This window comes from Podarcis raffonei, chromosome 17 (assembly GCF_027172205.1).
Source record: "Podarcis raffonei isolate rPodRaf1 chromosome 17, rPodRaf1.pri, whole genome shotgun sequence".
In the NCBI taxonomy this organism is placed as follows: domain Eukaryota; kingdom Metazoa; phylum Chordata; class Lepidosauria; order Squamata; family Lacertidae; genus Podarcis; species Podarcis raffonei.
In genome coordinates, this window is record NC_070618.1 from 20,685,515 (window position 1) to 20,699,604 (window position 14,090).

The 14,090-nt window shown below is 42.6% G+C and overlaps 1 protein-coding gene across 42 annotated transcripts in view; it reads left to right on the forward strand.

The window, feature by feature from the left end:
* Window positions 1-14,090, forward strand: part of PTPRD (protein tyrosine phosphatase receptor type D) — a 1,152,007-nt gene that overhangs the window by 1,031,899 nt on the left and 106,018 nt on the right. For 28 of the 42 annotated variants that reach the window (XM_053371570.1, XM_053371569.1, XM_053371568.1 and 25 more), the window contains 4 exons: window positions 2,358-2,567; window positions 5,296-5,456; window positions 11,169-11,183; window positions 13,302-13,414. In XM_053371570.1, coding sequence (XP_053227545.1) covers window positions 2,358-2,567; window positions 5,296-5,456; window positions 11,169-11,183; window positions 13,302-13,414 — 499 coding nt within the window. The remainder of the gene's footprint in view (window positions 1-2,357; window positions 2,568-5,295; window positions 5,457-11,168; window positions 11,184-13,301; window positions 13,415-14,090) is intronic. The other 14 variants (XM_053371574.1, XM_053371582.1, XM_053371585.1 and 11 more) reach the window with 1 other exon arrangement.

Below are 14,090 nucleotides of genomic sequence, written 5' to 3' on the forward strand. Positions count from 1 at the left end.
TCACAGGCCGGTGGAGTTCCTGAAGCAGCCAAGCTGCGCTCCATCAACAGAGAAAGTTGAGCAGACACAGAGTCTCTGCCTTGCTTCCCTTCTATCCTTCGCAAGCTTGATTGATGCACCTTGATTGATTGTTCCAGCTGAGTAGCTGTGTCTCTCTACTTAACAAAGCCGGTGGCCCTCACCTGCCCTGAGCCTAATCTAGCTGAGGGACCACAACATCCTAATGAGTCCCATGATTTCCACCTGGCCCCTAGTGAGCTGGACTGTGTTCCCTTACCTGCCTCAGTCTCCTGGAGTGCACTTCTCCCTGTTCCTGACACCTCAGAGCCTTCCATGTCTGTGAAGATGGGGAAACCTCTGGTTCTGATGATGTGTTCCCTCCTCTGTCTCCCCTGAACTGTTGGCTGGCCCTGCAAGGTCCTCTGATGTCCCGTGAGTTCCTCCTAAGTCCCCAACCTCCCCTTCCCCATATTCAGCTAGTCCTGGTGTGTACCAGTTGTTGCTATACCTCTCACCATGATCTTCTTCCATTTCCTCTGTGCCATTGCCAATCCATGGCATGTTCTTATAATGTCTTATGCACTCTTCTTACTACAAGCATACTAGCATATCTTTTAAACATTTTTGCTAACTGAATACTTATTTCATTCCTAAACCTGTTCACTGGTATTGACATTCTGCAGCATAGACATAATGTCACGATTTGTGGCATTAATAGTTAGTTAAACACAATGTGTGCTGGGCCTGGGGGTAACCCATGAAACGCGGTCCAGGACCGGTCCAGAATCCAAAGGTTTTGCTGGGAGTCAGTCCAACAGGGCCAAGGCAGGATACGAGGCAGGAAACCAGGCAAGGGCAGGTACAGGATCTCAGACAGGATTTGGCATACAGCAATGTTGCTCCCGGGACGCGGGTGGTGCTGTGGGTAAAACCTCAGTGCCTAGGACTTGCCGATCACATGGTCGGTGGTTCGAATCCCCGCGGTGGGGTGAGCTCCTGTCTTTCAGTCCCAGCTCCTGCCCACCTAGCAGTTTGAAAGCACACTTAAGTGCAAGTAGATAAATAGGGACCGCTTTATAGCAGGAAGGTAAACGGCGTTTCCGTGTGCTGCGCTGGTGCCGGCTCGCCAGAGCAGCTTCGTCACGCTGGCCACGTGACCTGGAAGTGTCTCCGGACAGTGCTGGCCCCCGGCCTCTTAAGTGAGATGGGCACACAACCCTAGAGTCGGACACGACTGGCCCGTACGGGCAGGGGTACCTTTACCTTTACCTTTTAATGTTGCTCCCACAACCTGGGGTGGGGTCCAACAGCCTTTTATCTTTGTCAGGGTAGTGGCCGGTCCTGATCCCCCGACGACTCACCTCCCTGTTTTGCCCGAAGGCGAGCACTCCTCCTGCGAGTACAAAGGTCCTAATTCAGGACCGGCCGCATCTGTGGCTTCTTTGGGAGCCTGCAGACACTCGTCTGTGCAATAAGCCAAGGTTTGGTTTAGCATGATGCGTTAAACAAGCACTAAGCTAACTGCATAAATGGTGTAACTTTTTAAACAGTTAATAACAGTTAATTTTTCTTATTTTAAAAAGTTTTTGGGTGTGGGTTGACTTGCAGTCTGTTGATGTCGTGATGAGTTATGTGCCCTAGATCGCTTACCTTTTTTCTGTACTGGCTGTAGCATTTAAAAAATATTTTGCTTCAATTTTGCAATAAAAAAACATTAACTTGATGAAAAAAGTGTCTTATTGTTGACCATCATTTGACATGTGATGGGGGGGAAATGGTAATACTCATATCTCAAATGCCTCATAGTTTTATTTTTTGTGTGTTTTCCTTTAAAAAGAATTAGTATGGACAACAATATCAGTAACTAAAAATTCATTTTTAAAAATCTGATGTTGACATCCTCTTCTTGCTAAGAATAAACAGTATATATGAGATTTACATATATAAATGAGATTTATAACTATGCTATGCATTTCCACTCAGTAGTAAGCCCATGGAATTGAATGGTACCTACTCCAAGCTAAGTGTAACAGAGGTTTTTCCTGAACTGAGAATGAGGCTGCAAGTTGTGTGGAACTCTAAAGAGGCGTGCTACTTAATATAAAAGTGCTGGCATTATTGTAATTTATAGCACACTCCTGTACATTTCTATTCTGAAGCAAGCCTCCTGGGACTTACTCCCAGATAACTGTAACTGGGGTTGTCATGAAATGACACTGAATTTTATTTTTTGTAGTTCCTAGGACTTAATACATTTTTTTAAAAAATCAGCCTGTCAATAAGTTACATTAATCTTGTTTACAGTTATATTTCTGTTTTCTCCCTTTTCTCTCTCTTTTTCCTCTCCTACCCCAAAGCTACTTAAAGAGATAGCACGGAAACGCCGAAGTATTCGTTTGGGGAGGGAAGCAGATTTAAAGCCATATATTGCAGCACACTTTGAAGTTCTTCCTACTGAGTTCACCCTGGGGGATAAGAAACAGTATGGTGGTTTTGAAAACAAGCAGCTCCAAAACGGCCAAGAATATGTCGTCTTTATTTTAGCTGTTATGGAACACTCGGAATCCGTAAGTTGACTGCAAGTTTTATGTTGTTCCTAAAAATGTATCTCTCCAATGCCTCCATAGCATTCGAGCAAACGCTTGACATTTCTCTTCCTTACATAATATTAATTGCATATTGTGGGGAATGGTGCTTTCCCTCCACTTATTTGAATGACTTCGCCAGTTTTGGATAAGTCTCTCTACATAAAATAAAGATCCTTTTCACATACCCAGCAATGTGGATAAGTTCAGTGCACAAGGATGCAGCAAGTTTGCCCAATGCCTAAATTGCCTTATGGATTGTCTTTATTCCAATATGCACATGCTAGATATATATGATTTCTCCAACCCCTACCCCTCCTTGCACACATGCAGGGCCGGATTTAGGTTTGATGAGGCCCTAAGCTCCTGAAGGTAATGGGGCCCTTTATATGTCCAGCTGTCCTGGTTGCTGTTTTTTTGTGTTGAATATCTGCTATATGGTAATTTATGGACCTAATAGGTATCTAAAGCCATTTGCACCTAACAAAATCGCCAGTCCATGCAGAATGTAGGCACCCTATATATAGAAATGAGCAAGCCAGTGATATTTTAGGGAGCAGGCTAGCAGACGGGGCCCATTACTTACATCATAGGAGCCTACACAACACAAAACACTGCTGCTGTATGTAGGTTTTATTTTATTTATTTTTTATCTTATAGTTCGAAAATGTACATCCACGTTTTTTACCTTTAAGTTTTTCAGGGGCCCCCAAGAGAGTGGAGCCCTACGCTTGTTTAGCTTATACGTAAATCTGGCACTGCACATATGTATGTAAAAGGTTAACGGTTATGCATTATCAGGGGATTCAACAGGATTTTCTGCGTTCAGTAAACTGTCTGTGGGCTGGACCTTCTGAAACACTTGCAAAAGGGCAGACATATCTGCATAAAATTTGCATAGACTTGTGTCTTATGCAAATTTCTGTCCTCTTTTGCAGATGTAGTGGAGGGCCTCAGAACAAATTGGGGAACACACATGTAATAAAATGTATGAGAGACAGAACAGGTGAAGCTTTCCCCATAATTTTATTGCCATAGTAGAAATGGCTTATGCTGTTGAATTTCTGCCTGTTCCACAACTGTTAAAGGCACAAGAACCCCATTTACACACACACACACACAGTGCAAATGCAAAACCATAGCCTGGGCTAAATGGAAGCTGCATTAAACACAAAGAGACTTACTTCTGAGTAGGCATGTATACCATTGTACTGTAAGTTAACTACACAGTGCATTCTTATTGAGTGCCTGGTTTTAGCTCCTGTACAGCAAAAGACACGTCTCAACCTCTTTGCAAAGTTTTCACATTTTGCATTTGCTGTGCGATTGGGCTTGGATCCTTTAACATCCACTCGCACTTATTGCGTTTTAGTACTTGCACAAAATAAGTTACAATATGACCTTGAACCCAGGAAAGATGCATCCTAGTTGCTGGGGGGGGGGTGTGAAGATAAAACTAGAGAGATTCCAAGGACTAGAAAATGAGGCAGAAGCAGGGGACTGCACTAAAGGGGGGGGCAAAACAGCAGATCTTTAGAACCCCAGGGATTCTTATCACTTTCCAAACAACTCACTCATCAATCACAGCTCTGACTTCACTCATTAGTTAAACACCCTGAAAGGCAGGAGAAGCCATATTGCAGAAATTGCTTTGAATGGTAGTTGCACATTTCATTTCATAATTCCTTTCAAGGAGGGCTAGAGACTTTGGGTTTTTTTAAATAAAAAATGAAAGCTCCGAGTGTGGGTACGCTGGTGGTTGTGTGCCAAGCGCATGAGTATCACCTGTTCCAGGTGTCTATGACCCTTGGCAGGTGCCAAGGGGACCAAACTGCACATTGACTTGGCTCACATTTCTGGGTATGTTGAATCACTACCAACATCTTAACCATCACTGTTCATATCCTGTGCAAGTCATAAGGTTTGCTTCTTGAAATCTCTGATCGGTGTTACTGAGGCGTGAGCTTCGCAGTGGAGTCTTATCATGCCTCTGAAAGAAGGCTTTTCTTGCCGCGAGACATATTGCTCAGTCAGTGGTGCTCATTGCCAAACATCTTTGGAAAAGAGGGAACTAATCAAGGACATGCACAGCTAGTTTCTTTAATTATAGTAATTTGCCACTGACTTTATCAGTGAAATGTAGCAGAGTTGGAAAATAATGTAACAAAAAGGAGAATTCCTGAGGTGATCTAAATAATGAGTTGTGCTTTCCCTCTTATGCAATCCATCTCTTTCTTATGTCCCTTTTATGCTTGAGCTGTTTTAACTGCATGTAATACAGTTTTAAAAAATAATTAAGCACAAATGGAAAGAGGATTGTGGGAAGGTGTAGCAGCAGACATTAACATTTTTACATACAAGTGTCTTCCTAATTGGCTCTTAAACCTGTCATGTGTGTGTGCTGGGCTGAGCCTATTGAGATTAATTAATTCTAGTCAAAGGCTTGTTTCCTGGTGGGGTTTTTTCTGTGAGTTTTGTCTAAGTGCAAGAGGGGCTTTTGTTTAGTCTACTTTTATGCCTATACAATGCACTTATTTGGTTTCCCTTTTCTACTTTTATCTTGAAACTGACCCAAAGCTTTGAATAAAAGCTTTGAGTGTGAAATAGAGAAAGCCCAATACACCCAGCTTCAGTTGATAAAAACCTATTTTTTAGAGTATTTTTGAAAAATGATACTGTACTGTTAAATACGAATCTTATTTCCCTCTAGACCATGTATGCAACCAGCCCATATTCTGAAACGGTTGTATCAGTGGATCTTAACCCCCAGCCAATTACAGATGAAGAAGAAGGCTTGATTTGGGTTGTAGGACCAGTTCTTGCAGTTGTGTTTATCATCTGTATTGTTATAGCTATACTCCTTTACAAAAGGTAAGTTTACAAAATAGTTTATAGTTTAGATATGTTAGTCATTCCTGGGGTAGAAAGAAATGTGATTCCTTTTACAGATGCCTTTCTCTTCAGTTTCATCAGTTACGGATACCTTTCTCATCCGAGCTGTTATGTCTCGGATACGCAAAATCCTTCTATTACAAGCCTTGGTTTTTCAGGCGCATTTGGCTGCGTATAGACTTCTGAGAGGCCTGGAAGTCTTTCCTAGATCTCTGTAGAGATGCAAAATAAAAATAGGAAGCAATAATTTCACAAGGTTGAGTTGCCCCATTGGCAGTGTAACCCTTCTGTTAGAACCAAAGGCTAGGTGAGAAAGTTTAGGGATTGTTTTCTTTCTAACATGTCTACTGGAAACGTGATACACCAGCTTATCTGGGCAAAAGCTTCCATGCACACACATTCAAGAGGTAGCAAGAACTAAAATATTTCCTCAAATGCAAAGAATGGAACCATACTATAAATAACTGGTAGTTTAATAAAACTCAACCAGTGGATACTGTCCAGTTTTAAGGAAACTTTACCCCAAAGTCTAGGATCGCAGCTAAATACGTGCATTTTGAATGAGTTTTATTCGCCCTTCTGGGGATGAACTTAATTCCAAATACTGCGTCCTATTTTCCTAGTGACCTCCAAGTTGTGGGCATTGCTCTTGTTAGGATACAGTTGGTCTGACACATGTGTCTTGCTTCACAGCAACAATCCAATATCCTAATGCCCAGCCATAAACCACAATAAATAAATTCAGCAAAGATGCTAGGAAGATGACTGCATGCTAAATATGCTCAGTTACTGATACAGAAAAAGAGTAGCAGTAGCTTCTCCTTTCAGAAATCATATCAGGCAAAGATGTATCCATCAACTTTTTCACAAAAGGTAAACTTGTTAGCAACTACAGCAACTCTCCAGCCCCCAAGCCTATCCTGTTAGGCTCCACCCATAAGTTTTTTCTTCCCCTACCAGTTGGGCTTCAGAATCTTTCCACCCATATTCCAGAATCATCCAAAGTTAAGGCAACTAGTCCCAGCCCAGTATGCAATGATGTTGGAAAATGGAGTGTTTTTATTTGTTGTTTTATTATGGATTTTTGTAAGCCACCCCGAAAGTTGGTGTTGAAAGGGGGCATATAAATGTTTTAATAATACTGATAAATTTGCAAAATAATTTCTTTCTCTGATACTTGTGGCATAGCTGTAAGTACTACAAGTACAATTCAGCCATGCAAATCTAGTCCTTTGTAAGCCTGCTTGGAAGAAAGTTACACTGGGTTTGGCGAAGCTTACTCCCATGTAATCCGGTATAGATTTGCAGCCGTCCTGTACTGTACCTGCATTTCAAAAATACCTGCATCTACATAGGCATCAAATATGCAGATAAAGTATTCATACATTCAGTTCTGCTGGCCATGTTTGAGTCATACTACTAAGTGATTGCATTTTCCTAAGTGTTTCCACCAACCTCTCCCTTTGTCACTTAATGATGAGTCAAGCGATAACCATACAATACCTCCAGTTTAAAGCACTAAATGAACTTGAATGGTGGGAACCTGGCAACATTCCCTGGCCTTAGCCAATCTGGCAGAAAGAGAGAAAATTCACCAAGGAGAAGGCAACAAGCTCCAGTACTTCTGGCAAACAGATGTTTATGGAGCTCAATGTGTTTTTTTGGAGAAGTCTCCTTCACCAGGAGCTATAGACAAAACACAATTAAAATAACGATAATGCTTAAGGGACAACATTGTTATTAATGCAACAAAACATGCAAAACCACATAAACCAGCACATATAACTATGCACTCAAACACTTCTCCTCAAGAAGGTAATTGTGCATTTTAACAAAAAGCAGGAACCTTATGAGACTGGAGCGTGTCTCCTTTATGTTTTGCTTAGCTAGGCAACCACAGATAGTTGTTTTTTCACCCCTGAAAGATAACCGAAAGAGATGGAGCTCCTCTCTGGAAATGGCAGACCCACCTCAGCTTTTGAGAATCATGGCAAAACTAGAAGCTGTTGTGAAGTTTGCTGCAGTCTAGAAATCAGTGCTTTGTGGTTGCAAATCAGTGCTTTGTGGTTCATCCAAGGTGCAGTGGGAGAGGGACAACAGCTGGTTGACATGGTGTAACAAGAAATAATTTTAATACGTCCATATTTTGCAAATGTGTTCTTTATGCACTAGTACTACTTTCTAGTGGTGAAAAAGTTTGTCACAAGATTTCAGACAATATTATTAAGCACAAAGAACGTCTGAGCTGTGGAAACTTCTAGTATCAACATTGAAGGGTTTATCTTCCTTTGAACTAGGGAAAGCACTGAAGGTTTAGGCTGGCTTTGTAATATTTGCTTTATTTACCCAAATATATAAGCAGAGCACAGAGAGGTAAACAGAGCCACAACCACTAGATGAATGAATGAATGAATGAATGAATGAACTTTATTACGGTCACAGACCAGGATAAACCACTAGATGGAAATTCTCAGAGTTCTAGAGGGAAGAAATGTCAGTTAGTGTTATGAAATCTATTTTTAAAATGTAGCTGGATTGGCCTGAGCAATCAATTATTTTGAACCAAGTCGGACATTAATTTTGACAACTGATGTGCATATTTCAGAGCTTTGTTTAATTCCTTTTATTTATCTACTTAGTATATTTATATAATGCTGCCCAATAACATTTTTTTCTCCATTAGCTATCTTCTATCATAATTAGAGTAACATTTGGAGAAGGAACTCATATACAGTAGTGTACAGTTAATTTCCTTTAATAGGATTTTCTTGGTTTTGCGTACATCGTGCATACGGCAGTTACATGTGGTATTGTGTGAATTCCTTTCTGCAAGTACATGACTCGGGTGAGCTATAAAATCAGACATATACCAAGATCGCAATGAGCACTTACATCTTCCTTCGTCTGTGGCATGTGCAGGGAGGAAAAGATTGAGATAGTTTAATCAAGGGGAGAGTTTTCAAATGCACATCAAGTAAACCACACTCACCCTTGCGATGGAAGGATCTAAAATCAGTATAGCTTGAAATCGGCATGTTGAGCCAAAACATGAATGATTCGGGGGCCCGAGAAGCTAGTTACCGCACTGCATTTATTGCAGTACAAACAGATTAGTATGCATGCCACCTAGATATTCTCAGCAGGTGGGAAAATTAGTGTTTTGTGTTTCTTATTGTTTAAGAGGCAAGATGATTTTAGAAACAAAGACTTGGTGGATGGCAGTGTAGCTTTTTGATTGCGGCCATCAAAAATGTTCATAAAAAATATTTAGCATCTAATATTAACATACAAGGTGGGAAAAGAGGCAAAGGGACTTAGATGTGGATTTTTAGATGGTGGAAATTTTCTCACAGGTAAAGGTAAAGGACCCCTGTCAGTTAAGTCCAGTCGCGATCGACTCTGGGGTTGCGGCACTCATCTCGCTTTACTGGCCGAGGGAGCCGACGTTTGTCTGCAGACAGTTTTTCTGGGTCATGTGGTCAGCATGACCAAACCACTTCTGGCAAAACCAGAGCAGTGCACAGAAATGCCATTTACCTTCCCGCCGGAGTGGTACCTATTTATCTACTTGCACTTTGACATGCTTTCTAACTGCTAGGTTGGCAGGAGTTGGGACTGAGCAACGGGAGCTCACCCCGTTGCGGGGATTCGAACCGCCGACCTTCCGATCGGCAAGCCCTAGACTCAGTGGTTTAGACCACAGCGCACCCATGTCCCTAATCTCACTGGTGCAGTTAGGTAATTATAGACTCTGGGCTCACTGATCTTTTTGAATGGCAATGTGGTAAGCCAAACCTGCTGTGAGTGAGCACCTGCACCAAAGACCGACCCTGATCGGCACAACTGAACTACCTCCTGCGGCATACATTTGCTCTACTAGTTTATCCTGTTCTCACAGTCCATAATATCATCATAATCATAATATTTATTCTAATCAATTCATCTCTCTTAAAGCATGGGTGGAGAACTGTTTCCAGCCAGAAGGCCAGATGCTTAGCTTTCCCCACTCCTGTGGGCGATTGTGATGAAAGCCAGTGTGGTGTAGTGGTTAAGAGCGGTGGACTTGTAATCTGGTGAACTGGGTTTGCATCTCCGCTTCTCCACATGCAGCTGCTGGGTGACCTTGGGCCAGTCACACTTCTCTGAAGTCTCTCAGCCCCACTCACCTCACAGAGTGTTTGTTGTGGGGGAGGAAGGGAAAGGAGATTGGGAGCTGCTTTGAGACTCCTTAGGGTAGTGATAAAGCGGGATATCAAATCCCAACTCTTCTTCTTGTTGTTGTTGTGTAAGGAGGATGGGACTACCTGCCTGTCAATCAGCTGATGTCTCCATGACATCAAGTGAAGCATTTTGCTTTGCCCACGTAGTTTGAAATCAGACTGCAGTGACAAAAGCACAGGGCTCTGCAAAGCTAATCTGTGGTGCCTGCAAAGCCCTGTCTATTTGCCTGTGTGGTTGGGTTTCTTGCCACACAGGGAAAATGAGGAGGGTTTTCAGGCACCACTGATTGTTGGTACCTGCAAATCTTGCTTTCAGCAGAGAGCTGCACCTTCACTTGCTCCATACTTGATGTCACATCAGGTGTGGGGCAGGTGGGCGTGACTTGGGAAAGTGGCAGTGGAAGCTGAATTGAGCACTCTTCAGGACCTAATTCAGCTCAGAGGCCAGGGTTTCCACACATCTACTGCTTACCCTCCAACACGACGTGGCCCAAATACGGGACACCATCTTCCAGGTCCAAAATCCTCTGAGAGTCATGTGATCCACGCAAGATCGTGGACCTAGGAAAAGTTGTTTTGGAGGCATGGAGCCCTCAAATGTGTGTTTTGTGGTGTCATACAAGATCCCAGACCCGGAAAAAAAAATGCTTTGGGGGGGGCGGAGTTGAGATCTTGACCTAAAATGGCATGAGAGCAACCCGCCCAAAATGGCTGCCCTACTCTTGCAGGGGAAAATGGGATGTCCTGGTTTTTGGGAGGCAGTTACGGGTATGCTACTCAGAGGTGATTAGTGGTTGTTTTGGAATCTTTGCTACCAAGAGATGTGAAAGTAGAATTTAAAAAATAAAAAGTGTAAAAGGCTGTATTTTTATAAATGCAGCTCAGATCAGATTTTGTAAAATTTTTGAAATAACGCATTTGTTGGATGTCTATATATATCCAAAGATTCAGTTGATTTTCCCCCAAGAGTAATATATTTCCAAGTAAGATATTTTAACGACCTGTATGTTTCAATAGATCATTGTTTTCAATGATGTTTTTTTCTATGTTTTTAGCTGTTTATATTTTATTTGTAAGCCGCCTTGAGTCCCTGTCAGGGAAAAAGGCAAGATATAAATAAATAGAATAATAATAGACTTTCAGTATCTCCTACCTCCTGATATGCTGTATATTGTGGCCTTGGTTTTTTCCCAGAGATGCCTTAAGAAAAGAATGCCTTTGATACAACCTCTGTCTCAAGGAAAACTTATCCAAATGTTGCTTAAGTTTCTTCAGCCATGAAGTACTTCCTTTGAATGTACCCTGTGCCCCCATATTTTTCTATGATTAGAAAATTTTTCATGTTTTCATGGGCTGTTACATTCTGCATCCTAATTGCGAACACTGTTTTCTATTGTCGCGGTAATTCCTTTGCCATTGGCCGACTAACATTTAACCTTTTCCCCTCCTTTTCCGCTGCATAATAATGGAGCAGTAAACCTGACAGGTGAGAAGTGAAGAACAATTGCTCTCCTACTGGGAAACCTAGAAAACCAATCTACATAAAATGTCTCTGTAGGACAGTGCAGGTTTTGCATGCAAGAGATCCCAGGTGCATTACCCAATCATCTTCCGATAGGGCATTCTCATGCCTGAAACCCTGAAGAACTGGTCCCAGTCCTTGTAGATAAAATACAAAGCTAGATACGCATAGGAACATAGGAAGCTACCTCATTGGTCTACCTAGCTCAATACTGTGATTGGTAGCAGTTCACCAGGGATTCAGGCAGAGTTCTCTCCCAGGCCTGCCTGGAGATGCCTGGAATTGAACTGAAGACCTTTTATATACAAAGCAGATGCTCTACCACTGAGCCACAACCCTTCCTAAATTGTCTTATGCAATATGATATAGCTTTCTATTTTCCTAACCTGGTTGGTTTATTATACATAACGTTTGTGTGTGGAGGTCCCCAAGCCACCCCTCAAAATAATTCACAAATCACACGTAATTTTAGTTTAAGGTTTTTGGCACTATTTTGGCCACAACTTTATTAAAATACAAAATCTGTGAGTGGTTGCTTAGACATTGGTTATGACCATCTGTCCCCCCGCCTGGGACAGAACTGACTTTCCGAACTCCATCGGAAGCCAGTGAAGGGAAAACAATGTTGGGGATCAGTTGAGCTGAGCGTCAGTTGGGTGAGCACCGCTCACCCAACCAGCTCCCCAAGGCTGTTGGGTGAGCACCGCTCACCCAACCAGCTCCCCAAGGCTTGCCAGCCCTGTTCCCATTTCAGGAATTAGACGAAATCGTGGCAAGCACCAGGATTCCTTTAACGGAATTCCCTTCCAGCACCATTGGAGGGGCAGGCACAGCCTATCCTGACCCCTCCACCACCAGTTTTTATAACCAATGCCTAACTGCAACCTTACAAGTTGTGACGAATTGCTAAGTAGTAGGCAAAAACCAAATGGCACCAGCCAATCAGCCAAATGGCAAAGTTCCTACTAGGCCCCTGCCCCAAGGCAGATGACCCCATGACAGGCAAAGCAAGGTCAACCGGAACACAGGGCGGGTGGGCAGGTGATCCGATGCATTCTGCGAAAGAGAAAGCAAAAGCATTGTGCCCCAATATTTAAAGCCTATGGTCCCACCCACCCAATTTGCTACATGCAATTTGCCCCAGCAACCCGGTCAGCCAATCATTGTGCCAGGCAATAACTATTAACCTGCCTGGCAACCGAGGGCTGGCCTAGTGGCCCACACCGCAACACGTGCTCTCATTTTAGGGAGAACACTCTTTGCCAGTCTAAATAAACATGGCCAGGTACATAAGAGGTGAAGATGCCTTAAAACAGCTTTCAAAATTGAATGTTTCCCTTTTGGGGGGATACTAGTGTCAACTCCTTTTAATATTTCATGTTGGCCTTCTCTATCATAGAATCAATTTTTTAAGAATACTTGGCTTCCTTCCAAAATGGTGCTATTCAGGAAGCACAACTGCAGAAGAACTGGCCGGTTATTGACTATCAACCTCCTTTAGTTCGACGTTTAGTTGGGAGGTGCTACTGAAGAAGGAGCTCTTTCTTTTCTATAAATAATCCTAGGAAAACCCCAGTTTTACTTGGTTGTAATGATGACTTTAGCTACTACATGCATGAAGATTTCCTGCTTCATAAAGCATATTAATTCCAAACAATATGGGCCAGATTCAGCTGACTAGACCTGCCAGCAGAAGCCCTCAGAAGGAGCTGAAGCTAGGGCAATAGGGCTTCCCTGCATCTCTTCCTCTTATGCACCCCCTAATTGTCTCTGTGGGTGCCAAGAAAACCCCTATATAGTTGCATGCAGGGGAAGAAGAGGTCAGATCATTCCATCAGGCTAGCAGAAAATGCCCTCACTGATGGAATGATCTGCTTAGCAGTCCATTGAACTCCTCCCTCAGTTTCTGTCTGCAGCTTACTCTCTTTAAAATGTTGCATTTTTTAAATGAATCCCACAGAATGTAGTATTCCCACTGCGTTTTAAAATACAGAGATGGAGGGAAAAGGACAGGAATAAATATATCTCTTTGTAAATGGTGAATGTAACTTCTTAATGACTGTGCTCACTTTGTCCATGTAGGAAAAGGGCAGAGACGGACTCTAGAAAGAGCAGTATACCTAACAACAAGGAGATTCCTTCCCACCACCCCACAGATCCAGTAGAGCTACGGCGCCTTAATTTTCAGACCCCAGGTAAGATGCAAAACTTCCTCTCTCTCTTTTTGAGTTACGAAAACTCTTCAGTATTTGTCTGTGATCTGACAATGGTTGTAGGATAAAAATGAGATGGAGTATGCTTAATTATTTCAGAGGTCACCAACATGGTTAGACGTGTGGGAACATTTAATAATAATAATAATTTTTATTTCTACCCCGCCCTCCCCGGCCAGAGCCGGGCTCAGGGCGGCTAACACCAGTAAAAACATAATAGGGGAAAAAAACCCAATTTAAAATACAGGTTAAAATGCAATTTAAAATGCAGTCTCATTTTAAAAGTAGCCCATAGATCAAAACCATAAGGGGAGGGAAACATAAGGGTCAGACTGAGTCCAAACCAAAGGCCAGGTGGAACAGCTCTGTCTTGCAGGCCCTGTGGAAAGATGTCAAGTCCCGCAAGCCCTAGTCTGTTGTGACAGAGCGTTCCACCAAGTCGGGGCCAGTACTGAAAAAGCCCTGGCTCTAGTTGAGACCAACCTAACCACCTTAACTTGAAGTGAGTGAACGCCGTGGGTGCCACCCTCTGGCGATTTCTGTTCCCCTTCCACTGTATCAACCAGAGAGAGAGAGGGAATAAGAAGAAGTGTGCATGCGTGCACATATTTCACTTCTTTTGGAATCTGGACATAAGTTGGTTCTAGTAGAAAAGCAC